General features: G+C 44.1%; 2 protein-coding genes across 3 annotated transcripts in view; one reads left to right on the forward strand and one right to left on the reverse strand.

Moving 5' to 3' along the window:
- Window positions 1-27,155, reverse strand: part of bckdhb (branched chain keto acid dehydrogenase E1 subunit beta) — a 541,209-nt gene that overhangs the window by 80,080 nt on the left and 433,974 nt on the right. The gene's annotated exons all lie outside the window — the stretch shown is intronic.
- LOC139266904 (uncharacterized) lies at window positions 7,321-14,373 on the forward strand. The gene is made up of 3 exons (XM_070884529.1): window positions 7,321-7,357; window positions 11,472-11,551; window positions 13,009-14,373. The coding sequence occupies exons 2-3, from the start codon at window positions 11,524-11,526 to the stop codon at window positions 13,602-13,604; spliced, it is 624 nt and encodes a 207-aa protein (XP_070740630.1). The 5' UTR covers window positions 7,321-7,357; window positions 11,472-11,523; the 3' UTR covers window positions 13,605-14,373.

Raw genomic sequence — 27,155 nt, forward strand, 5'->3', positions numbered from 1 at the left:
CTTGTTGGAGCATAAAATGATTCTGGCTTTCTCAAAAGCAATTACTTGGTGTTTTCCCCATACCCAGTTCTCACCTTTACGCAATAACACATGTAGGGGCTCTAAGAGGGTGCTTAACCCCGGTAGGAAGTTACCAAAATAGTTGAGGAGTCCCAGGAACGACCGCAGCTCTGTGACGTTCTGTGGCCTGGACCCGTTCCTGATAGCCTCTGTCTTGGCGCCTGTGGGCCAAATGCCGTCCGCCGCGATCTTTCTCCCCAATCTTTCTCCCCAAAAACTCCACTTCTGGTGCCAAGAAGACGCATTTCGACCTCTTTGGCCACAGCTCTACGCGATCCAGTCGCTGGAGGACCTCCTCCAGGTTTTGTAGGTGTTTGACGGTGTCCCGACCCGTGACCAATATGTCGTCCTGAAAAACCACCGTGCGTGGTACCGACTTGAGTAGGCTCTCCATGTTTCTCTGGAAGATCGCTGCAGCCGACTGAATTTCAAACGGCATCTTTTGTAGATGAACAGTCCCTTGTGCGTGTTGATGCAGGTGAGGCCCTTCGAAGACTCCTCCAGCTTCTGCGTCATGTAGGCCGAAGTCAGGTCGAGTTTGGTGAACGTCTTGCCTCCTGCCAGCGTCGCAAATAGGTCGTCTGCCTTAGGTAGCGGGTATTGGTCCTGTAGCGAGAGACAATTAATAGTTACTTTATAATCGTCGCAAATCCTGACCGTGCCATCACTTTTGAGTACTGGAACAATCGGGCTGGCCCACTCGCTGAATTCCACTGGGGAGATGATGCCATCGCGTTGCAGCCTGTCCAGTTCAATTTCCACTCTCTCCCTCATCATGTGAGGTATCGCTCGCACCTTGTGGTGAATGGGTCATGCCTCTGGGACCAAGCAGATTCGCACCTTCGAAATTTGTTAAGAACCTGGGTACATGAGGCCTCATCGACATGTGATAGCGTTCGGATGTCATCCCAGTTCCAGCGGATTTTGCCCAGCCAGCTCCTTCCAAGCAGTATGGGGCCATCGCCCGGGACAATCCAGAGAGGCAGTTCGTGCACCGTGCCCTCGTAGGTGACCTTGACTATGGCGCTGCTCAGGACAGAGATGAGCTCTTGGGTGTACGTTCTCAGTTTCCTGTGGATGTGGCTCAGGGATGGTCTGAGTGCCTTGTTGCACCACAGTCTCTCAAACATCTTTTTACTCATGATGGATTGGCTAGCACCAGTTTTCAGTTCCACGGCTACGGGTAAGCCATTCAATTTTACATTTAGCATTATAGGTGGACATTTCGTCGAAAATGTGTGCACCCCGTGTACTTCAGCATCTGCCTCCTCTCTGAGGCTCGAAATTGCTTTGATCCACCATGGACCGATCTTCCTCTGCCACGTGGTGGTTAGCAGGTTGAGCTGCAAGCTCGTTGGAGGTGCCCCATTGTTCCACAGCTCTTGCAAACATACCCTTTGAAGCGGCATGAATAGGCTGAATGGAAGCCTCCACAATGCCAACAAGGTGTGAATTGCCTTGCATTCATCCTTTGTTGCGGACTCTGAGTCATCTGGGAAACCTGAGGCCTGCTGGCAGTTGCAGACTCGTGGTTTCTGCTCTGTACATTTCTGCTCGCAAACACAGTTCCAGTTAATTTATGAACATTGCTAGCACTTGTGTGCTGAGAGATTTGTTTGGTGTTATCACTGGTGGACATAAACGCCTGTGCTATCGCAATGGCCTTACAGAGGGTTGGTGTCTCCACAGTCAAATGTTTTCGTAGTATGGTCTCGTGGCCAATGCCCAGTACAAAAAAGTCTCTGAGCATCTGCTCCAGGTAGCCATCAAACTCACATTGTCCTGCAAGTCGCCTTAGCTCGGCGACGTAGCTCGCCACTTCCTTACCTTCAGATCACTGGCACATGTAGAACCGATACCTTGCCATCAGCACGCTCTCCCTCGGGTTAAAATGCTCCCGAACCAGTGTACACAGCTCCTCATATGACTTATCTGTGGGTTTCACCGGAGCCAGAAGACTCTTCATGAGGCTGTAGGTCGGTGCTCCGCAGACCGTGAGGAGGACCGCTCTCCTTTTTGCAGCCCTTCCTTCTCCGTCCAGCTCGTTGGCTACAAAGTACTGGTCTAGCCGTTCGACATCGGCTTCCCAGTCCTCACCCTCCGAGAACTTCTCCAGGATTCCCAGTTTGCTGCATCTTTGCGTTGGATTTGTATACTCGTCGCCAGTTATTGTGTTCCTGATGCCCCCCCCAGGCTCAAAAACAGGAGCTGCGTGTCATAATTGAGGCTGTACTGCTGGCGGAAGAAATACGTCGCCAGCGCACACCACCTAGGAGGGGGCTCAACGTAGAGGCATCACTGCAGAGTCTGAAGATGGAAAGTTGCTAGCTGGGTGCTGACGCACACCAACGTCTGACCGCCCTCCCTATGCGGGAGACTCAAAACCGCAGCAGAGACCCAGTGCTTCCTGTTGTTCCAGAAGAAGTAAACCAGCTTCTTCTGTATCTTGGCAACAAATGCAGGGGGTGGGGTCAAAGTGACCAGCTGGTACCACAGCATAGCGGCCACCAACTGGTTTATGACCAGCGCTCAACCCCTGTAGGACAACACTCGGAGCAGTCCTGTCCAGTGCCCTAGGCGAGCGGCGACTTTGGCCTCCAACTCATGCCAGTTTGCCGGCCAGGCTTCCTCGTCGGGGCTAAGGTAGACTCCCAGATAGAGGAGATGGGTCGTGCTCCAGGCAAAAGGTCTGAGCTCCTCTGGCAGGGAGTCTATTGTGTTCCTAATACAGATGAGGCTGCACACACGGAGGTTAAAGTAACAGTGACCTCAGTCTTTATTAAGACACTCCAGAGTGAGGAACAGGCCTTCGGGGCCAGCTTATATACAGTGCTTTCAAGGGATGCTGGGATCCCTTGGGACTTCAGGGGATGCGCTTCCTGGTGGCGGAACATGGGAGTGCATGCTTTACAGATACACACCAATATCAATTACCTGCACTGAATAAAATCAGGGAGCGTGTGTGGGAAGAACATACAAGAGATCAAATAACTAATGTTGTACAAAGAAATGAACTAGGCTACCAGTAAGGATGGTGAAAATATAATTAAACAAAAATGTTTGACAGAGTGGCTAAGATATTGGGCGTGAAATCCCGGCCTTGCTGGGTCCATAAGGAATACTTACGGACCCGGTGAGGCCTCACAAAAGCCGGTTTTCGGCACGCAATGCGCATGTGCCAAAAACCAGCCTTTCCAATCTGTCAAGCTATCAATTGACAGATCTTCCACATCCCCGGGAGAAGGACATCTGTGCGGGCGAGATTGGGCTATTTGCCCATCTCTTGCCCAGCGAATGTCCTTCAAACTCTTATGCCTGGTAAAAGCAGGTGCATTGCTTACTTTTACCAGCGTAAGAATTGTAAAATACAAAAAAATTAAAGTGAAGCACGCATTTTTGTAGTAAAAACCCTGTCCATTAAGGTAAGTTTATTTTAAACCCTAAATAAAACACATTAAAAAAAATCCAAAAGATATATAGTTTTTCTAAAGCATTTAACTTTAATTTCAATTAATTTTAAATATGTGAGGTGTGTTATGATAATAGGCTCCCGAGGTGTGGAAAGTCGTCCACGGTGACATTGCTTGTATCCTATAGCATACCAAGTTCTACTCACCCATCAACCCTATCCTTGGTTACCGGTCCCCCAACACTTCAAATTTAATATTCCCATTCTCCTGTATAAATCCTTTCATGGTCTTACCTTGTCTTATCTCTGTAAACTCTTCCAGCCCTACAGCCAACTTTGAACTATCCATTCATCCAATTCTTGTGCAACCTCCCTTCACCCCCCATTGTTGGCAAAGCCTTAAGCTGCTTAGACCTCACAATCTGCAATTTCCTCCCTAAATACTTGCATCTCTCTACCTCCTTTACCTCTTTTAAGATCCTCCTCATCACCCACGCCTTTGTCTATTATTAAGGAAGCAGTAGCAGGACATTTGGAAAAGCATAATTCAATCAAGCAGAGTCAGCATGGTTTTATGAAAGGGAAATCATGTTTGACAAATTTGCTGGAGTTCTTTTAGGATGTAACGAGCAGGGTGGAAAAGGAGGGACCAGTGGATGTGGTGTATTTGGATTTCCAGAAGGCATTCGATAAGGTGCCACATAAAAGGTTACTGCACAAGATAACAATTCACAGGGTCATTTTCCGGTTGGCAAATTGTAACTAGTGGGGTGCCACAGGGATCGGTGCTGGGGCCTCAACTTTTTACAATCTATATTAATGACTTGGATGAAGGGACCGAGTGCAATGTAACCAAGTTTGCTGATGATACAAAGATGGGTGGGAAAGCAAATTGTGAGGACGATACAAAAAATCTGCAAAGGGATATAGACAAGCTAAGTAATTGGGCAAAAAATCGGCAGGTGGAGTATAATGTAGGAAAATGTAAGGATGTCCACTTTGGCAGAAAAAATAGAAAAGCAGATTATAATTTAAAAGGAGAAAAATTGTAAAGGGCTACAGTGCAGAGACACCTGGGGGTCCTTGTGCATGAAACACAAAAAGTTAGTATGCAGGTACAGCAAGTAATCAGGAAGGCAAATGGAATGTTGGCCTTTATTGCAAGGGGGATAGAGTATAAAAGCAGAGAAGTCCTGCTACAACTGTACAGGGTACTGGTGAGTTCACACCTGAAGTACTGCGTGCTGTTTTTAAAAAAGGAGGGAGAGAGAAAACAGGGAATTATAGACCGGTCAGCCTGACATCGGTAGTGGATAAAATGATGGAATCAATTATTAAGGATGTCATAGCAGCGCATTTGGAAAGAGGTGACATGATAGGTCCAAATCAGCATGGATTTGTGAACGGGAAATCATGTTTGACAAATCTGGAATTTTTTGAGGATGTTTCCAGTAGAGTGGACAAGGGAAACCCAGTTGATGTGGTGTATTTGGACTTTCAGAAGGCTTTCGACAAGGTCCCACACAAGAGATTAATGTGCAAAGTTAAAGCACATGGGATTGGGGGTATTGTGCTGACATGGATTGAGAACTGGTTGGCAGACAGGAAGCAAAGAGTAGGAGTAAATGGGTACTTTTCAGAATGGCAGGCAGTGACTAGTGGGGTACCACAAGGTTCTGTTCTGGGGCCCCAGCTGTTTACATTGTACATTAATGATTTAGACGAGTGGATTAAATGTAGTATCTCCAAATTTGCGGATGACACTAAGTTGGGTGGCAGTGTGAGCTGCGAGGAGGATGCTATGACTTGGATAGGTTAGGTGAGTGGGCAAATGCATGGCAGATGAAGTATAATGTGGATAAATGTGAGGTTATCCACTTTGGTGGTAAAAACACAGAGAGACAGACTATTATCTGAATGGTGACAGATTAGGAAAAGGAGAGGTGCAACGAGATCTGGGTGTCATGGTACATCAGTCATTGAAGGTTGGCATGCAGGTACAGCAGGCGGTTAAGAAAGCAAATGGCATGTTGGCCTTCATAGCGAGGGGATTTGAGTACAGGGGCAGGGAGGTGTTACTACAGTTGTACAGGGCATTGGTGAGGCCACACCTGGAGTATTGTGTACAGTTTTGGTCTCCTAACTTGAGGAAGGACATTCTTGCTATTGAGGGAGTGAAGCAAAGGTTCACCAGACTGATTCCCGGGATGGCAGGACTGACATATCAAGAAAGACTGGATCAACTGGGCTTGTATTCACTGGAATTCATATGAATGAGAGGGGACCTCACAGAAACGTTTAAAATTCTGATAGGTTTAGACAGGTTAGATGCAGGAAGAATGTTCCCAATGTTGGGGAAGTCCAGAACCAGGGGTCACAGTTTAAGGATAAGGGGTAAGCTATTTAGGACCGAGATGAGGAGAAACTTTTTCACCCAGAGAGTGGTGAACCTGTAGAATTCTCTACCACAGAAAGTAGTTGAGGCCAATTCACTAAATATATTCAAAAAGGAGTTAGATGTAGTCCTTACTACTAGGGGGATCAAGGGGTATGGCGAGAAAACAGGAATGGGGTACTGAAGTTGAATGTTCAGCCATGAACTCATTGAATGGCGATGCAGGCTCGAAGGGCTGAATGGCCTACTCCTGCACCTATTTTCTATGTTTCTATGTTTCTGTGTTTTGGTCTCCGTATTTAAGAAAGGCTATACTTGCATTGGAGGCTGTTCAGAGAAGGTTCACTAGGTTGATTCCGGAGAGGGGTTTGACTTATGAAGGTAGTTTGGGTTTATACTCAATGGAGTTCAGAAGAATGAGAGGTGATCTTATCGAAACATATAAGATAATGAGAGGGCTGGACAAGATGGATGCAGAGACGATATTTCCACTCATAGGGGAAACTAAAACTAGGGGGCATAGTCTCAGAATAAGGGCTGCCCATTTAAAATTGAGATGAGGAGGAATTTCTTCTCTTAGAGGGTTGTAAATCTGTGGAATTCTCTGTCCCAGAGAGCTGTGGAGGCTGGGACATTGAGTATATTTAAGGCAGAGATAGACAGATTTTACAGTGATAAAGGAATAAAGGGTTATGGGGAGCGGGCAGGGAAGTGGAACTGAGTCCATAATCAGATCAACCATGATCTTATTAAATGGCGGAGCAGGCTCGAGGGGTCAAGTGGCCTACTCCTGCTCCTATTTCTTGTGTTCTTGTGCATGTTGTAAGGGATATAAATTGTAGCAGGCAAAAGAGCAGACAGATAGGTGGTCAGAACACAATGCTGAAGGTGGTGAACTAATCAGTATTAGGAAGGTCTGAGGAATTGCCTATGTGTGTAACACTTGCTTATGTAGGTATAGCACACTTATAACGCAGTAAAACTGTATGGTTAACCTTAGTAACACTTAAACGGCCAAAGTCAACAGTTGCAAATTTTGATTAGAAGTCTCTGAGGAGAGCCAGTATTTTGGGAATAGTTACTTCAGGAGCCTGACAGACTGTGGCAAAGTGCAAATCATAGAACAACAAATTTAACACATGATGGGAGATGGACAATTGCATGTACCACTCAGAGCCAGTCTGATAAGAGTTGACAAATCAATGTAACTCCGCTGATAGCAATAGACCTATCGATGATTTTGTCGGAGGGTAGCTCCTCTCCAAAACCTGTATAAATTAGACTCGAAACCTCTTGTATTTTGAAGGTTCCACGATTGAACCCTCCCTTGCATTTGCTCGAAAAAAAGTCGGTTGAACCTCAGGTTTTGTTTGTTTAATTCCGTGGTCGTTATAAAGAGGGTGAAGAGCGAGGTATCGATTATCTACATCAGGTAGTCCACCCCGAGGAAGAGAAGCCTTCCTTTTACCTCAACAACTGGCGCTGCGAGCAAGGTATAGACCCTCCGACCTGGATAATGTGACAGCTAGCAATGGCAGTGAGTATGTATTTGTACCACCTGCAGCTGTAGCATTGACGGGGAAGGAGGTAATCTGTATAAAGAACTAGAAGGGGGTAATCTGTAGAACAAAGTTATAGCGAACCATGGAAGGATGAAAACCAAGGTTGGGGACAGGTGTATTGCCTGAAAAAGAAGAAATACAACCTAAAAAGGGGGGTGGGACCCCAAGATGTTGAGGAAAACTGGCCAGTGAGAAAAAATGAAAACCAAGGGGGGTCTCTGAGATATGGACCAAAAGGACCCCGGGTATAAATGCAGGAAAGACAAAAAATAAAACCGACACTCCCAGTCAGACTAACCAGATTAGGGAGGCAAACAGTGTTGTTAGTCCGGCCGAACATTAGAGGGGTCCAAAGGCTTGGAAACAGTACACGGAATCTGGTAGAGGGGTAAACGTACACAGACAAAAAAGTGTTTGCAATTAAGTTGCTGAAAAAAACATAGGATATAAGCTGTATTGAATGAAAATTTGGCATGAATGTCTGTCTTTAAGTGAAAGTGTTCGCGTGGAAGCTTTTTGACTGTTGAATAAGTGTTGGAAAAAACATTGAATTCACAAAGGACAGCTTGTTTTTATCAAAAGATAAAGATGCAACCTTGAAACTAGACTGCTAAAAGGAAAACAAACTGAACGTCTAATTGGGAAAAAATGTTTGCGATTGTCTTTTGTAGTTTAAATTAACAAATTCACGGAGATGCAAGCCTTCTGTGTAAAATGTTTGTTACATACAAAAACTAATTTGAAGAAAGGAGAGGAATATTGGAAGAGAGATAAAAGGCACTCTATGTTGCTAATGATTTTAAATTACGAGAAAGTTTCACTGCAGCAAAGGAGATGTAAATTTTGAGTTTGAAAACCTTTTCAAAATGGACAGTGCTTATCGAGGAAAAGTCCAGAACAATCTAAACAAGCAGGAGCACAATATATAGCTTGTGTGAAAATATGAAAAGTGTGGCAGTTTCCCTGATAGCTCTGTAAATCATAGTCAGAACAAAGAAAAATAAGCCATAGTTGCCAGTATTTTATTTTAAATTGGATTTCAGTAAACAAAATAGCTATTAAAAATATGTGGTCTCGTTTTAAATCAATTAAAAAAAATCTTTGGCAAGTATTTGAATTGGAAGTATAGAAACAATTGGAGTTTAATCTAAAATGCTGTCTTTCCCAATGAGAGTGTTTTATTTAGAGCTAATAATGTCAGCTTTACTAATGATTTCTGCTGTTTTAACGGATTCCTAATTTCTAAGCAAGTTTGAAGGCACAGGAAAAGGAGAGGTGGAAGCAGAGAGGGGCCCAACAAGGGACCGATGGGATATGGAGGAAAGGCGGGAATGTGGTGGTTCCGGAATGCATCCAGGGGAGCCCATTAAATTTATACCACGGGTATGTCTATACAGGTAGCACCAACACGATAAGCTCGATGTCCAGATGCTGGTGGTGGAAGGAAATGGGTAGAGATATAGAGGACCACTGTAGAAGGTGCGTGATATGCGTAAAATACAACCCAGGGGGGAAAGTAAAGGCAGCATGGGATATCAGCCCTGACCGAAAGGACTCTGGGAAAACTTACAGATAGATTTTACTGGACCGTTACCCAGCAACAAGGGGAAGACATACGGCTTAGTTATAATAGACCAGTTTACAAAGTGTGAAGAAGCTTTCACCACGAGAAATTGTTCAGCAGAAATCGTGGCCAGGATCCTAGCAGAAGAAATAATACCCCGATGGGGAATGCCACTGTAGCCAGACTCAGATCAAGGTACACACTTCACAGGGAAGGTGATGAAACAGGCCTGCGCTTTACTAAGGATTAGGCAAAGGTTCCATATCCCATACCATCCAGAATTCACCGGATTAGTGAAATGAATGAATAAGACCTTAAAAGCAGCCCCAGCTAAAACAATCGAGGAAACTGGGAAAGGGTGGGTAGAGATGTTACCCCGAGTATTAATGAAGCTCAGGGCAACCCCTAGTCGAACGATAGAACTGACACCCTTTGAACTAATGACTGGAAGGGCAATGAGACTGCCAGAAGTCTTGGTTTCAGGAAGCGAGGACATAGGACCATATAAAGACAGAATACAGAGATTTGTGATGGAACTCTGCAAGCAGTTACATGATTTAAAGGCACAGGCTAGAGATCAGCAAATAATCAAGGACTTTGAGAACGACACTAAGGAACAGAAGGTCCAAATACCCCAAGAGTGACTAAAGTAAATGTTGGTCCCTTAGAAGATGAGAAGGGGGATTTAATAATGGGAAATGTGGATATGGCTGAGACCTTAAACAATTATTTTGTTTCGGTCTTCACAGTGGAAGACATAAAAACCATGCCAAAAATTGCTGCTCACAGGAATGTGGGAAGGGAGGACCTTGAGACAATCACTATCACTAGGGGGGTAGTGCTGGACAGGCTAATGGGACTCAAAGTAGACAAGTCCCCTGGTCCTGATGAAATGCATCCCAGGGTATTAAAAGAGATGCCAAGAGTTATAGCAGATGCATTCGTTATAATCTACCAAAATTCTCTGGACTCTGGGGAGGTACCAGCGGATTGGAAAGCAGCTAATGTAACGCCTCTGTTTAAAAAAGGGGGCAGACAAAAGGCATGTAACTATAGGCCAGTTAGTTTAACATCTATAGTGGGGAAAATGCTTGAAGCTATCATTAAGGAAGAAATAGCGGGACATCTAGATAGGAATAGTGCAATCAAGCAGACGCAACATGGATTCATGAAGGGGAAATCATGTTTAACTAATTTACTGGAATTCTTTGAGGATATAACGAGCATGGTGGATAGAGGTGTGTCGATGGATGTGGTGTATTTAGAGATTTCCAAAAGGCATTCAATAAGGTGCCACACAAAAGGTTACTGCAGAAGACAAAGGTACGCGGAGTCAGAGGAAATGTATTAGCATGGATCGAGAATTGGCTGGCTAACAGAAAGCAGAGAGTCGGGATAAATGGGTCCTTTTCGTGTTGGAAATCGGTGGTTAGTGGTGTGCCACAGGGATCGGTGCTGGGACCACAACTGTTTACAATATACATAGATGACCTGGAAAAGGGGACAGAGTGTAGTGTAACAAAATTTGCAGATGACACAAAGATTAGTGGGAAAGCGGGTTGTGTAGAGGACACAGAGAGGCTGCAAAGAGATTTAGATAGGTTAAGCGAATTGGCTAAGGTTTGGCAGATGGAATACAAGGTCGGAAAGTGTGAGGTCATCCACTTTGGGGGGAAAAAAAAGCAGTAAAAAGAAATATTATTTAAATGGGGATAAATTACAACATGCTGTGGTGCAGAGGGACCTGGGGGTCCTTGTGCATGAATCCCAAAAAGTTAGTTTGCAGGTGCAGCAGGTAATCAGGAAGGCGAATGGAATGTTGGCATTCATTGCAAGAGGGATGGAGTACAAAAGCAGGGAGGTCCTGCTGCAACTGTATAGGGTATTGGTGAGGCCGCACCTGGAGTACTGCATGCAGTTTTGGTCACCTTACTTAAGGAAGGATATACTAGCTTTGGAGAGGTTACAGAGACGATTCACTAGGCTGATTCCGGAGATGAGGGGGTTACCTTATGATGATAGATTGAGTAGACTGGGTCTTTACTCGTTGGAGTTCAGAAGGATGAGGGGTGATCTTATGGAAACATTTAAAATAATGAAAGGGATAGACAAGATAGAGGCAGAGAGGTTGTTTCCACTGTTCGGGGAGACTAGAACTAGGGGGCACAGCCTCAAAATACGGGGGAGCCAATTTAAAACCGAGTTGAGAGGGAATTTCTTCTCCCAGAGGGTTGTGAATCTGTGGAATTCTCTGCCCAAGGAAGCAGTTGAGGCTAGCTCATTGAATGTATTCAAATCACAGCTAGATAGATTTTTAACCAATAAGGGAATTAAGGGTTACGGGGATCGGGCGGGTAAGTGGAGCTGAGTCCACGGCCAGATCAGCCATGATCTTGTTGAATGGCGGAGCAGGCTCGAAGGACTAGATGGCCTACTCCTGTTTCTAATTCTTATGTTCTTATGTTCTTATTATGTAAATAGGCAGTCAGGTGTTGGTGAGGATTACCCTAGAGAGGTCCGGGCTCGCCCCCAAATGGACCGGACGCTATCAGGTAATAATGGTAAGTTATGGTAGTTATAAGGGGTAGAGGCAAGTGGAAATACTGGACTCAGTTAAAAAAGCATGGTCACTAACTAACCGGTGACGACTGTGAAATATTGTTTTTTTGCAGGACTCTAGTGCCCATGGAAACAACGTGGGGTAAAGCAGCTTCATATCAAGGACAACAGGCTGAGGGACAGCAAGGCCTGTATTACAGGGACTCGGGCGACATTAGTTGTGATAAAGAATCAAAAACACTGATGGTGATGGAGGGAGCAACAGTAGACTTAAATAACGAGCATAAAACGTAACAAGGAAACGAAACAACATTGGGGATGGGCCAGTAATACGGGACCAATAATTAGTGGGAATAAGACCGCGGTGTGTTTCATAATCAGGAGGGACAAAGATACTGCACCTAAGGGAATGGGTTGCAGATTTCATTCAACATCTATGAATGGTGGTGGAGGGATATCTCCCGAGATTGACACACCAACACGGCCCCACCCACTACTTTAGCAACAGTGAGCACGACCAGGGCCCCGACCACCACACCCCCACACCACAAACGTGTCCAACTATGAATGCTGGGGCAAAATGGGGATTGATAAGGCAGACCAAGGAAAAGATACACTTCGGGGTACATCAGCAAATAATTACTGTATTCCTAAATTTAACAGACTTAACCATCCCCAACTTCTGCGGGTCAAACACCACAAGCCTGTATAGAAACTTGACCCTGTGAGCACTTAAAGGTAATGTGGAAAGAGGGTCAGGTTAAAAAGCAGGACCGGGGAAAAAGAGGTTTACTAGAAATGATACGCGGCGGGAGTTGCGACGGTAAACACTATAGACCTGCACACGATAGATGATCGAGTTGATGCCCTAACACGAACCTTACAGGGATTGCTGGAGAGGGATGAGGATAAATGAAAAGGTACAGGCACAACTGGGTACTAGCGCAGAAAGGGAATTACTACAAGTGGCCCAAATATTGCGAGACCACACCAGAACTATAAATTCGATAGAGCAGAACGAAACTTGAGTAAAACCATACAGAAGAACTAGTATGTACAGGATACGGAGCATGGTTGTTCAGTGGAATACAACATAACCTAGAGCAGCTTCAGAATGGAAAGGTGCCAGATTGGATAACACTTGTTGTATTTACCAACTGGACCTTGGACAAAAACATGACTCATGCCTGCGAGTTGTGGAGAAACAGTCATGCTTGGGTCCCAAAGGCCAGATGTGTAACCGGACATTTAAATATAATAGGTTTTGTATTATCTATACCACAGTATGATGTGACAAAGGGAGCTCCTCTATACCAAACAAACAATGTTGGAGAAATAAGAAATCAAACTCACGTGCATTACCATGACCTATCCAGATATGTAATTAAAGAGAACAACAGTATTAAGAGTCTCAGCATAGATGACTGTTTTAAAAATAACCAAGTTGTTTTATGTCAAGATCCACTACAAATGCTCAGAGATGACTGTGGATATGACCAAGTGGATGGGCGCACCTTGAGTATCACCCCACTAGCCCGGGACTACGAAACCACTGCTGCTCCATGGGGAAATGGGGCATGGTGTGTGAGCACCACGGCGACTGAGATGACGATCACAAATAAAGGAGGAGATACCTCATGTGCCATCATGAATACTGACTTCTGCTTTACCCCGCATGACGAGACACACATAAATGGATACGTTATAAACTCTGAACTGAAGGAAGAAACCATCAATGGGACAATGATAGACTCTATCCGTGAAGGGTATGAGAAGGCCATCGAGCCACAAGGAAAACTGATACCCCAACTGAATGAGGAACAAACTCGACTGGAGCAGGATATTCGGAAGCAAAGACTAAAATATATAATCCTGATGGAAGACATAGATAAACTGCAAAGAGACACTGAGAAAATGTTGGCTATTCAGCCGTGGTATAAGACTTTGGAATGCTGGACACAATGTACAAGTGCATCCGGGGATACGGATAGTGTCACATATACTGGTTGTAGTGCAAGGGGTCATCTTGGTCATTCTACTATTGTTAGCCTGTAAGAAGTGTGACTTACGTAAGAGGCAGGCCTGAGCCAGTACAACAGTTAAAACATTGAATAAAGGGAAATAAGACAGTCTGGCAGAAAGGACTTATTTAGTATAACCTTGATGGGAGAGCCAACAAGTAGGTCCTGCAGCTCGGGAAGTAACACTACCCAAGCGAAAGGACAACCTTGGAAGCTCACCCATGAAGAATCAATTGGGAAATGGCCTATCTTGGGCATATAGCCAAGGGCCATAAGGGGGGAATTGTAAGGGACATAAATTGTAGCAGGCAAAAGAGCAGACAGATAGGTGGTCAGAACACAATGCTGAAGGTGGTGAACTAATCAGTATTAGGAGGGTCTGAGGAATTGCCTATGTGTGTAACACTTGCTTATGTAGGTATAGAACACTTATAACACATTAAAACTGAATGGTTAACCTTAGTAACACTTAAACAGCCGAAGTCAACAGTTGCAAATTTTTATGAGAATCTCTGAGGAAGAAATAAGAAAGCCAATACTTTGGGAAGTTACTTCAGGCAACATACAGACTGTGGCAAAGTGCAAATCATGGAACAACAAAATTAATATATGATGGGAGATGGATAATTGCATGTACCACTCAGGGCCAGTCTGATAAGAGCCGACAAAGCAATGTAACTCTGCTGATAGCAATAGACCGATCGATGATTTTGTAGGAAGGTAGCTCCTCTCCAAAATCTGTATAAATTACACTCGAAACCTCTTGTTCCACGATTGAACCCTCCCTTGCATTTGCTCGAAATAAAACCGGTTGAACCTCAGGTTTCATTTGTTTAATTCTGTGGTTGTTATACAGAGGGCAAAGGGCGAGTTGTCGATTATCTATATCAGGTAGTCCACCCCGAGGAAGAGAAGCCTTCCTTTTACCCCAACATATGTCATTCAGGCTTCAAATGGTGATTTTATGATGTTTTGCTTTCCACTGAATTAGCAGCTAGTCAGTCTGTGCTTCATCTACTGAATATTGGAAAATTTAAATACTTACTCAACTAACAAAACTAACTCAAAACTGGTCACTTCATTCAGTACGTGTTAGTTGGATAGTCGATTCTGTCAGCTGAAATAAACAAATTACCTATCTTTAATGTCTTTGAGCACATCATGTGCATAGTGTCAACGTGAAGGTTTTCCATTGACTGACAGCAGGCAGTTAGTGATCTGTACAGATTGTTTGTAGTCCTTTCTCATCATATGATATCACACTGCTTGCTACAATGAATAGGAAAGCTGCAAAGAGTCTACATGTGAAGGCTGCAGAGAAAGAGGACTTGAGCGAGAAAAATGAGACTGCTGGGCAGCAACAATAGCTTATATTTCTCTAAAAGAGCACTTTGCCGGTAGAGAGATGGACAATAAGAACATAAGAATTAGGAACAGGAGTAGGCCATCTAGCCCCTCGAGCCTGCTCCGCCATTCAACAAGATCATGGCTGATCTGGCCGTGGACTCAGCTCCACTTACCCGCCCGCTCCCCATAATCCTTAATTCCCTTATTGGTTAAAAATCTATCTATCTGTGATTTGAATACATTCAATGAGCTAGCCTCAACTGCTTCCTTGGACAGAGAATTCCACAGATTCATAACCCTCTGGGAGAAGAAATTCCTTCTTAACTCGGTTTTAAATTGGCTCCCCTGTATTTTGAGGCTGTGCCCCCTAGTTTTAGTCTCCCTGACCAGTGGAAACAACCTCTCTGCCTCTATCTTGTCTATCCCTTTCATCATTTTAAATGTTTCTATAAGATCACCCCTCATCCTTCTGAACTCCAACGAGTAAAGACCCAGTCGACTCAATCTATCATCATAAGGTAACCCCCTCATCTCCGGAATCAGCCTAGTGAATCGTCTCTGTACCCCCTCCAAAGCTAGTATATCCTTTCTTAAGTAAGGTGACCAAAACTGCACACAGTACTCCAGGTGCAGCCTCACCAATACCCTATACAGTTGCAGCAGGACCTCCCTGCTTTTGTACTCCATCCCTCTTGCAATGAAGGCCAACATTCCATTCGCCTTCCTGATTACCTGCTGCACCTGCAAACTAACTTTTTGGGATTCAGGCACAAGGATCAGTCCCACTCTCCTGATCTTTGGGCACCCTGTGCGGAGGGGAGCGGGTAGGTCCGAGGGCCTCCTCGTAGGACTGCTCCTGGGCACGGCAAAGGGTGCCATCAGCCGGTCCAGGCAGCGGGCGGTCGAGGGGGTCGTTCAACCTGACTGCCTGCCTCTCTTCCGCTCTTACATCCGGTCCAGGGTGTCCTTGGAGATGGAGCACGCGGTGTCCACCGGTACGCTCGCGGCCTTCCGCGAGAGGTGGGCACCGGAGGGACTGGAGTGCATCATCACGCCCGGCAACCAAATTTTAATTTGATTTTACGTTTTAAAGTTTAATTTGTTTTAATTGCCGGTGTTTTTAGTGTCCCCTTCCCTTTTATAGGGGGCACTGGGGAAAAAAGGTGATTTTAGTGCCCAAAAAAAAAAGAAAAACACAAAAAAAAAAGGAAAAAAAAGGGCCTTGTAAATGTCTGGTGTGTCATCCAGGTCGGGTGGCACGGTTAATGTTTTATGTTTTATAGGTAGACTCTAAAAGAGTTTCAGGCACAAGGACCCCCAGGTCCCTCTGCACCGCAGCATGTTGTAATTTCTCCCCATTCAAATAATATACCCTTTTACTGTTTTTTTTTCCAAGGTGGATGACCTCACATTTTCTGACATTGTATTCCATCTGCCAAACCTTAGCCCATTCGCTTAACCTATCTAAATCTCTTTGCAGCTTCTCTGTGTCCTCTACACAACTCGCTTTCCCACTAATCTTTGTGTCATCTGCAAATTTTGTTGCACTACACTCTGTCCCCTCTTCCAGGTCATCTATGTATATTGTAAACAGTTGTGGTCCCAGCACTGATCCCTGTGGCACACCACTAACCACCGATTTCCAACCCGAAAAGGACCCATTTATCCCGACTCTCTGCTTTCTGTAGTCAGCCAATTCTCGATCCATGCTAATACATTTCCTCTGACGCCGCGTACCTTTATCTTCTGCAGTAACCTTTTGTGTGGCACCTTATCGAATGCCTTTTGGAAATCTAAATACACCCACATCCATCGGTACACCTCTATTGACCACGCTCGTTATATCCTCAAAGAATTCCAGTAAATTAGTTAAACATGATTTCCTCTTCATGAATCCATGTTGCATCTGCTTGATTGCACTATTCCTATCTAGATGTCCCGCTATTTCTTCCTTAATGATAGCTTCAAGCATTTTCCCCACTACAGATGTTAAACTAACCGACCTATAGTTAACTGCCTTTTGTCTGCCCCCTTTTTTAAACAGAGGTGTTACATTAGCTGCTTTCCAATCCGCTGGTACCTCCCCAGAGTCCAGAGAATTTTCATAGATTATAACGAATGCATCTGCTATAACTTCCGCCATCTCTTTTAATACCCTGGATGCATTTCATCAGGACCAGGGGACTTGTCTACCTTGAGTCCCATTAGCCTGTCCAGCACTACCCGCCTAGTGATAGTGATTATCTCAAGGTCCTCCCTTCCCACATTCCCGTGACCAGCAATTTTTGGCATGGTTTTTGTCTCTTCCACTGTGAAGACCGAAGCAAAATAATTGTTTAAGATTTCAACCATTTCCACATTTCCCATTATTAAATCCCCCTTCTCATCTTCTAAGGGACCAACATTTACTTTAGTCACTCTTTTCCGTTGTATATATCGGTAAAAGCTTTTACTATCTGTTTTTATGTTTTGCGCAAGTTTACTTTCGTAATCTATCTTTCCTTTCTTTATTGCTTTCTTAGTCATTCTTTGCTGTCGTTTAAAATTTTCCCAATCTTCTAGTTTCCCACTAACCTTGGCCACCTTATACGCATTGGTTTTTAATTTGATACTCTCCTTTATTTCCTTGGTTATCCACAGCTGGTTATCCCTTCTCTTACCGCCCTTCTTTTTCACTGGAACATATTTTTGTTGAGCACTCTGAAAGAGCTCCTTAAAAGTACTCCACTGTTCCTCAATTGTGCCAACGTTTAGTCTGTGTTCCCAGTCTACTTTCACCAACTCTGCCCTCATCCCACTGTAGACCCCTTTGTTTAAGCATAGTACGTTCGTTTGAGACACTACTTCCTCACCCTCAATCTGTATTACAAATTCAACCATACTGTGATCACTCATTCCGAGAGGATCTTTTACTCGGAGATTGTTTATTATTCCTGTCTCATTACACAGGACCAGATCTAAGATAGCTTGCTCCCTTGTAGGTTCTGTAACATACTGTTCGAAGAAACAATCCCGAATGCATTCTATGAATTCCTCCTCAAGGCTACCCTGTGCGATTTGATTTGACCAATCGATATGTTGGTTAAAATCCCCCATGATTATTGCCGTTCCTTTTTCACATGCCTCCATTATTCCCTTGATTATTGCCCGCCCCACCGTGAAGTTATTATTTGGGGGCCTATAAACCACGCCGACCAGTGACTTTTCCCCCTTACTATCGCTAATCTCTACCCAGAATGATTCAACATTTTGTTCATTAGAGCCAATATCGTCTCTCACAACTGCCCTGATATCATCCTTTATTAACAGAGCTACCCCACCTCCTTTCCCTTCGTGTCTATCTTTCCGAATTGTCAGATACCCCTGTATGTTTAATTCCCAGTCTTGGCCACCCTGCAATCACGTTTCTGTAATGGCCACCATATCATACCCATTTGTAATGATTTGTGCCGTCAACTCATTTACTTTATTTCGAATGCTGCGTGCGTTTAGGTAGAGTGTTTTAATACTAGTAAGAATGAGTAAGAAAAAGGGGGTAGGGGAAGGAAAGGATTGGGACCAAAGGGAGGAAAGTAGTAAGGCAAAGTATTTCTGGAGGATGCTGGAGAGCAATGAAATAATGGATGAAAGATGGCTTCTAATAGTGAAGTGAAGCTTGTTACTCCAGGCTTGACTATTCCAATACTCTCCTGACTGGCCTCCCATTTCCACACTCCGTAAACTTGAGCTCATCCAAAACTCTGCTGCCTGTATCCTAACTCACACCAAGCCCTGTTCACTCATAACTTGGCCTACATCATCTTGCAGTCTAGCAATGCCTCAAATTTAAAACTGTTGTCCTTGTTTTCAAACCCCTCCATGGCCTCTCCCCTCCCCATCTCTGTAACCTTCTCCAGCCCTTCACCTTGAGGGAAGTCTGTGGTTCTCTAATTATGGCCCTAAGCTCTGGAATTCGCTCCATAAACCTCTGAGCATCTCTCTCCTCCTTTAGGATGCTCATTAAAACTTACCTCCTCACCATCCTAATATCTCAGTGTGTGGCTCAGTGTAAAATTTGTCCACTGACGCTCAAGTGAAGCGCCTTGGGACGTTTTACTACATTAAAGGTGCTATATAAATGCAAGCTTTGTTGTTGAGCTGATTAAGTGTCAAATATTGTAGTGTCAGAGAGCAATGTTGTGGAGAGGGGGAAATGTCATCTTAACAATGGATTACACATAGGGTTAAAAATTGGAGAAACCCCGGGGCAAACAGGATGTCAAAGCAAGTTACTACCAGATTCAGCCCGACAGGGTAGCTGAGGGGGTAAATGGAGTCGAAAACACAGTCATATTGGTGTTGGCAGGAATCAAAAAGGATAGCTTTGATTTTGCTAACTTTGGGCTGAAGGAAATTTCAATTCATCCTGGACTTGCAGTGGGAAAATATGGTGACAGCTTTGGAGCTGATCATAGTTGAGGGGTAAGTTGGGTGCTGTTGGTACATGTGGAAGTTGACATTCGTGCTTATGGATTATATTGTTGCATGGCAGCATGTAAATGAATATAGGAGAAAACCAAGGATGGAGCCCGAGAGCACAGCAGAGGTGACCACAGGAGGACATTCTGTTGTATCCCATTATTGTGACAGATAGGAGAAACTACAATAAGGCATGAATATGGAGTGGAACAATGGCGAAGAGGTGGTGAAGTGGTCAGTGTTGAAAGTGGTAGAGATGACAAGGAGGATGGGGAGGGACAGAAAGCCAATGCTTTAGTTGCCCAGATGTTATTTGTGCTCCTTGGCTACTAGTAATACGTCTCTGAACCAGTTTCAAGAGACATGCAAGTAAATCACCAAATTATTTTCATTCCCCCTTGTGGGAGGGCATCATCCTTTGCTTGGCAATTCCTATACCTGTGTAAGTGTAAACAGAAGTCTACATTCCAACACTGCATGATGCAACTGTTGTACGACCTCAGAGTTTCCCTCTTATTTTTGGCTTTCCTATAGAACTACATAACTATACAAGTTTCCCACACAGGAGGCCATTCAGCCTGTGGTGTCGGTGCCATCTCTTGGCTAACACAATTCAAAACTAACCCCACTGCCCTGATCTCTCTCCATAGCCCTGCATCTTCCTTTGCTTCGTAATGATTCATCCACTTTGTCGCCCCGTTTTTTTTTATTGCTTTGAAAATATGCCATCCAGAGGGATGAGGACATACTGTATATTCATTTCTAAACAGACTTCAATGTGATTTGACCTTTTTGTGTTTCTGCTCATCTTGACTAATTCTCTGGAATCTCCCCCATGTACATAGCAGGACAAGTTTCAGGTCACTGGCAGGAACAGATACATAACTGCACATGTGCTGCTGTTTTAAAGTCAGAATTGCAGTTTTCATTTTCTGACCTTCCCCCTCCATAAGGGCCAAATAGCTGAACTTTCAATTTACTCAAGGCCAGAAAAAAACTGCTGGTGACAACTTGTGTTGTCAACAGCAGCTCAGCACTGGGAAAATTCCTACTGTTTGACCATCTCGGATCATCCTACGCATTATGGTATTGATTTGCAGCATTATGTGCAGTCAAATAGGAATAATCGCAGCCACACTGATAGGTCTTCTTGAAGGGGTTAATCAGTGCCACTGGCATGAGCTGCTCAATAAACTCATTTATTACAGTGCTATTGTGTAAAGGCATTGCTACCTTTCTACATAATTATAGCCAGCAACCAATAGTGCAACCTGATTTGACTGTAAAAGGCCAACATTTCTCTACCTCAATAAATGTTTGGTCCCATGGATGTCCACTCTGAAACATGTCTCTCTTATTTAGAGAGAGTGATAATGAATTAGTGTTAGTTTTCCTTCAAGTATCTAGATCCTAACATATTTTTAAAAATTGAGACCCGGAGTTTAACTTTAAACCGATTTTCCTTCTATCATTCATTTTTACCTTCTGGAAAAGGGTATTTTAAATTGAGGATGCAGCTACTCACAGTTTGAATTCATATCTGAAGTTAAGCAGCCATGTATTACTTGTAATAAAAATGCAATTCTCCTTAAACTTAAACATTTAATCGTGCACCATCTTGCACTAGGCACCCAAAGAGCTCAGCCAAGATTTAAGTAAGTTCGGTCTGTAGACAACATGAAATCTGTGTCAATCACAGAAGCACAGATTGGATCATCTTCAATGCATTTAATCTGACAAAACTTTCAGTTCCAAACCCACTGTATAAGTATATGTGACAAGAATGATGGCATTTCAAGGATAAAAAGGGCTTTGAAGAATGAGCAGCTGCATTTCCTGGTGTGATCACTCACATTAATCAGTTAATTGCTCAGGATTGTATATGCTGCAAATATTTAACAACTTGTGGCACATGGATTGGTTTATACATTCTTCAAACGACACCAGTACTGAAATGTAACAACAATAAAACAGAATTCAAATGGTAAAAATCTTCACAAAAGTTTGATATTTCTGGAAAGAAAGGAGGGAACAGCTGGAAGGGGAACACACTGATTGCAGGGGTGGGGGTAGAAGTGGAAACAGAATTGAAGTCCTCAGAGCAAGCTTGGCAAGGAGGGAGAGAAACAGTGGTAAAGGACAGGGTTAGTCTGGGATGAAGTGAGAGAGGCCAAGCAAAGTGAGTGAAATACCCAGATTGGAGGGGGAAAGGGAAACCACTGTGGCTGTTGAAAAAGGGTTGCAATTGTTTTCCAATGATCTAATTGTTTCATTATGTCACAAAGCAGTATCAAGATCTAGTTGGCCCATGATAGTTCATTCCCCTGACATATAGTACAGGCATTTTAACAAAATAGATAGATGAGGCTAAAAGAGAACTGCAGATGTAAGAAACTGTTTCCAAGAGATATACTTGTACCAGCTAAAAGTAGTTTGGGCCCTTGCTAGTGGGTAAAAAATATTTAAAAAAATGAAATATTCCTTCGGTATGTTCATTAATCATGTCTTGGAGCTTTACTGTAATGCTTAATTATCTTCACGTATTATTACTGTAAACTATAAGTATGAAGTGAGTTGCTAACAGTGCTATAAAATTGGAATTGGGCTGTTTTCTTCAGGGAAGCAAACATGCATTACAATGAGCAATGTTCTTTTCTGAACAGCTTCACTTTTTCCATGTCTTCATCCTAAATGGCTTAAGGAAATGCAGTGAAATAGATTATTTGTAAAAAAAAACATTTCTAATTGAACTGTTCATTAAAACAGCATTAGCTTCCTGTCTATGGAGGCTGATAATGAAATCTAAGCATCAGTGAGCTGTCAGTCAGTTAAATTTCAATTACCTCAGCACCAACCCAGTTCTACCAAAGTTTATTAATATGAGCAGAAGCGGCTTTTCTGAGCAGGGTTGAGCAGATGTAACTTAAAGCCTTTGACATATTTAATGAGACAGAAGCCAAGGGACAAGGGTTCAAGATGTTGCTCAAGTCTGTCTTCACGTCAAGCTGAGAGGAGTTTTGCCTGCCATCTCCTACGTGCTGATGTGCCTGTGTGTCACCTGCTGCAAACATCAATCAATTTCAGGCCGAGAGCCATCAACATTAGCGCCAACAACATGTCAGTGGCAGCTAATTTTACCTGCTACTGACAGAAATCCAGATGTTACCATAGTGATAGATTAATGGCTTTTCATTTAGACGGTTACATGAAATAGATGCCCTTTTGTCACAGACCACTAGGATGTAGTCTGCCAGCACAAGGGCTCAATTTTCCCCAATTATCTGTACCATTTTTTTTGGCGTGCACCGTTTTTTTTTGGAATAAATTAAAATCTCCAAGTTTCCCCAAAGTTTCTGCCCCAGCCTAATTCACTTAGGTTAGATTTTATTCAGGCTATGAACCCACGCCAATTTTGGATATTTATGCACGTTTGGCCAACTACGATTTTTCTTAAGACTGCGTATGTGTTTCTCTGAAAAACCTTCTGGGCAGTTAACAAAATCAGCACAGGTAAAAGAATCAGTGCAGAAGATCCAGTTCCACTTCCGGGACAGCAGCGGCAGAGAGTGGGTAATTATAACCTCTTTCATTTACGGGTTCTGTAGTACAACTCCATTACTGTAACAATCGCCTTTTTGTTTTTAATCTCGAATTCACTTTAATCTGGGGCTTTTGGTCTGGTCTATCCACCCTTTTGGCCTGGGCTAGTAGCGGCACCAGCTCTGGGGGGAGGGAGGCCTTTCGGCCCGGGCTGCGAGTGGCACTGGCTCTGGGGGGAGAGGAGGGAGGCCTTTCAGCCCGGACTGGGCATCGGCAGGGAGGGGAGGGCCTTTCCAATTCAGTTTACAGAATAGACCTTTGGCACAAAGACTCTTTAATATTTTCATGTTGGTAAGCTGCAATGTGCAAGGTGCTTGTGCAGGTTGCTGTGAGCTGGCAAGAATGTCTTGTATGTTTCACTTTCCAGCCTCAGCCCAAAGTGTGCCCCTCGTTACACTGGCTACCCGATCTTTTTGGAACACATCTTAAGCTCCACCCACACAGCTGAAGGGCAATGTGTGCTGGGCCACATTCACAAATTAAAACGGGGAAGCTTTCAACTTTTTTTTGGCGTAGTCGGGTCCAAAAAAAGGCATAACTCTTCAAGGTCTCCAATTTTTCAACCTGAAATGCTGCTACCTGTAATGAGACCGCTGCACCAATACACCTTTTCTATAAACAGTCAGTCAAATAAAGAAAATATTTAAACAAATGATTGAAAAAGTCAAAATGATCAAAAATGCATATTGATATACAATTCTATTAAAACATATCATACACATTCAAAATATAGATTACTTTACAGTGATGCTCAATTTATAAAATCCCCTTTAAAATGTGAACTTAATTACTTTAGAAAGTTGGTTGTAATTGTACACAGTTCTTTGCCAATTAATCAGTTATCATTTTTATTACATATCGTTAAAAACAAAATGCTTGGGGAGCAATTACAAGGCAGTAATTTAATAGTGGAATTCAAATAAAACCAAATGGCAACAGCCAAGCTTATGTAGCACTGAGCTGTCATCTAAAGTCACAAATGAAATTAGAATCCTAAAATTGCTCTGTTACACAGTATAGTATACGGTGCACCAATTTTACATGGGGATTTATTCCACTTTGAGGTTGGCTGCATCTGCCAGTATGAGCATTGCCTATCTGTGCACTCTGTTATGTATGCAACACTATGTAACCAGCATCCTACCGCCACCAGCGTATCTGTTGGAGTCCCAAGGGATCCTTGGGGGCACTGTATATAAGCAGGCCTCCCATACTGTATAAACACTCTGGAGTTAGAATAAAGGAACTAAGGTCACACTTACTCATGTCTACGTATTCAGCACATAACAATTGGCGACGAGATAATGAACCATCATGCGAAAATGCAGAGAACAGTTGGCATCCTGGAGAAATTCTCAGAAGGGGACGATTGGGAGGCTTTCATAGAGCGACTCGACTAATACTTCGTGGCCAACAAGCTGTAAGGAAGTGTGAACGCTGCCAGACGTAGGGCGATCCTCCTCACCGTCTGCGGGGCAACAACCTATGGCCTCATGAAGAATCTTTTTGCTCCGGTGAAACCAACAACCAAATCGTTTGAAGAACTGTGTACGCTGGTCCGGGAGCACCTAAATCTGAAGGAAAGCGTTCTGATGGCAAGGTATCGATTTTACACATGTCAACGGTCTGAAGACCAGGAAGTGGTGAGCTATGTCGCCGAACTAAGACGCCTTGCAGGACACTGCGAATTTGATGGATTCCTATGAAATGCTAAGAGACTTCTTTGTGCTTGGCACTGGCCATGAGGTTATCCTTCGCAAACTATGGACTGTTGAAACACCAAACCTGGGCAAAGCCAAAAGCGATAGCCCAGGCATTTATGTCCACCAGCGATAACACCAAACAAATTTCGTAGCATAAAGATGTTTCAGCAAGTACTGTATGCAAAGTAACGTCATTTTCAGGCAGGAATGCATATGGCAGAATGTACACGCCTGCAGCTGCAGGACCTCAGATGACTCAGACACCGCCATCAAGTGTTAATGCGAGGCAATTGACACCTTGTTGGCGCTGCGGAGGTGATCAGCGAGCCCATCAATGCCGCTTCAAACACTATGCGTGCAAAGGCTGTGGAACAATGGGGCACCTCCAGCTGCAAACCACCACGTTGCAAAGGACGACCAATCCATGGCGGATCAAACTGAATTAGAGAGGCAGAAGTGTACGGGGTGCACACCTTCACCACGAAATGTCCACTGATCATGTTAAAAGTCGAACTAAACGAAATTCCAGTATCCATGGAATTGGATGAGCAAAAAGGCCTTCGACAGGCTGTGGTGCAATAAGGCACACAGGCCCAAGCTGAGCCCTATTCATACCAAGCTGAGAACTTACACTAAAGAGCTATCCCTGTAATTGGCAGTGCAGCAGTAAAAGTCTCATATGATGGAGCAGTGCATGAACTATCACGATGGATTGTACCAGGAGATGGCCCCACACTGTTTGGCAGAAGCTGGCTGGGAAAAATCCACTGGAATTGGGATGACATCCGAGTGCTTTCGTCCATCGATGACGCCTCATGTGCCCAGGTTCTGAGCAAGTTTCCGTTGTTGTTTGAGCCAGGCATCGGAAGTTTCTTGGGGGCGAAGGTGCAGATCCACTTGATTCCTGGTACACGACCCATCCACCACAAGGCACGGGTGGTGCCATACATGATGCGAGAGAAAATGGAGATCCGAGCTAGACAGGCTGCAACGGGAGGGCATCATCGCGCCGGTGGAGTTCAACGAGTGGGCCAGTCCGATTGTTCCGGTTCTCAAGGGCGATGGCACGGTCAGAATTTGTGGGGACTATAAAGTAACGACCATTTTTCACTGCAGAACCAGTACCCGCTACCCAAGGCAGACAACCTATTTGTGACGAGGAGGAAAGACGTTTACCAAGTTGGACCTGACCCTGGCTTACATGATGCAGGAGTTGGTGGAATCTTCGAAAGCCCTCACCTGCATCAACCCGCACAAATAAGAACATAAGAATTAGGAACAGGAGTAGGCCATCTAGCCCCTCGAGCCTGCTCCGCCATTCAACAAGATCATGGCTGATCTGGCCGTGGACTCAGCTCCACTTACCCACCCTCTCCCCGTAACCCTTAATTCCCTTATTGGTTAAAAATCTATCTATCTGTGATTTGAATACATTCAATGAGCTAGCCTCAACTGCTTCCTTGGGCAGAGAATTCCACAGATTCACAACCCTCTGGGAGAAGAAATTCCTTCTCAAGTCGGTTTTAAATTGGCTCCTCCGTATTTTGAGGCTGTGCCCCCGAGTTCTAGTCTCCCCGACCAGTGGAAACAACCTCTTTGCCTCTATCTTGTCTATCCCTTTCATGATTTTAAATGTTTCTATAAGATCACCCCTCATCCTTCTGAACTCCAACGAGTAAAGACCCAGTCTACTCCATCTATCATCATAAGGTAACCCCCTCATTTCCGGAATCAGCCTAGTGAATCGCCTCTGTACCCCTTCCAAAGCTAGTATATCCTTCCTTAAGTAAGGTGACTAAAACTGCACGCAGTACTCCAGGTGCGGCCTTACCAATACCCTGTACAGTTGCAGCAGGACCTCCCTGCTTTTGTACTCCATCCCTCTCGCAATGAAGGCTAACATTCCATTCACCTTCCTGATTACCTACTGCACCTGCAAACTAACCTTTTGGGATTCATGCACAAGGACCCCCAGGTCCCTCTGCACCTCAGCATGTTGTAATTTCTCCCCATTCAAATAATATTCCCTTTTACTGTTTTTTTTCCCAAGGTGGATGACCTCACACTTTCCGACATTGTATTCCATCTGCCAAACCTTAGCCCATTCGCTTAACCTATCCAAATCTCCTTGCAGCCTCTCCGAGTCCTCTACACAACCCGCTTTCCCACTAATCTTTGTGTCATCTGCAAATTTTGTTGCACTACACTCTGTCCCCTCTTCCAGGTCATCTATGTATATTGTAAACAGTTGTGGTCCCAGCACCGATCCCTGTGGCCCACCACTAACCACCGATTTCCAACCCGAAAAGGACCCATTTATCCCGACTCTCTGCTTTCTGTTCGCCAGCCAATTCTCTATCCATGCTAATACATTTCCTCTGACGCCGCGTACCTTTATCTTCTGCAGTAACCTTTTGTGTGGCACCTTATCGAATGCCTTTTGGAAATCTAAATACACCACATCCATCGGTACACCT

The sequence above is a fragment of the Pristiophorus japonicus genome, chromosome 7 (assembly GCF_044704955.1).
Source record: "Pristiophorus japonicus isolate sPriJap1 chromosome 7, sPriJap1.hap1, whole genome shotgun sequence".
Taxonomy (NCBI): Eukaryota; Metazoa; Chordata; class Chondrichthyes; family Pristiophoridae; genus Pristiophorus; species Pristiophorus japonicus.

Coding starts and splice junctions, on each gene's coding strand:
- LOC139266904 (XM_070884529.1), top strand. CDS start 11,524: ATGGACCGGACGCTATCAGGTAATAATG. Junction 11,552..13,008: donor GACGCTATCAGGTAATAATG/GTAAGTTATGGT, acceptor TTTTATGTCAAG/ATCCACTACAAATGCTCAGA.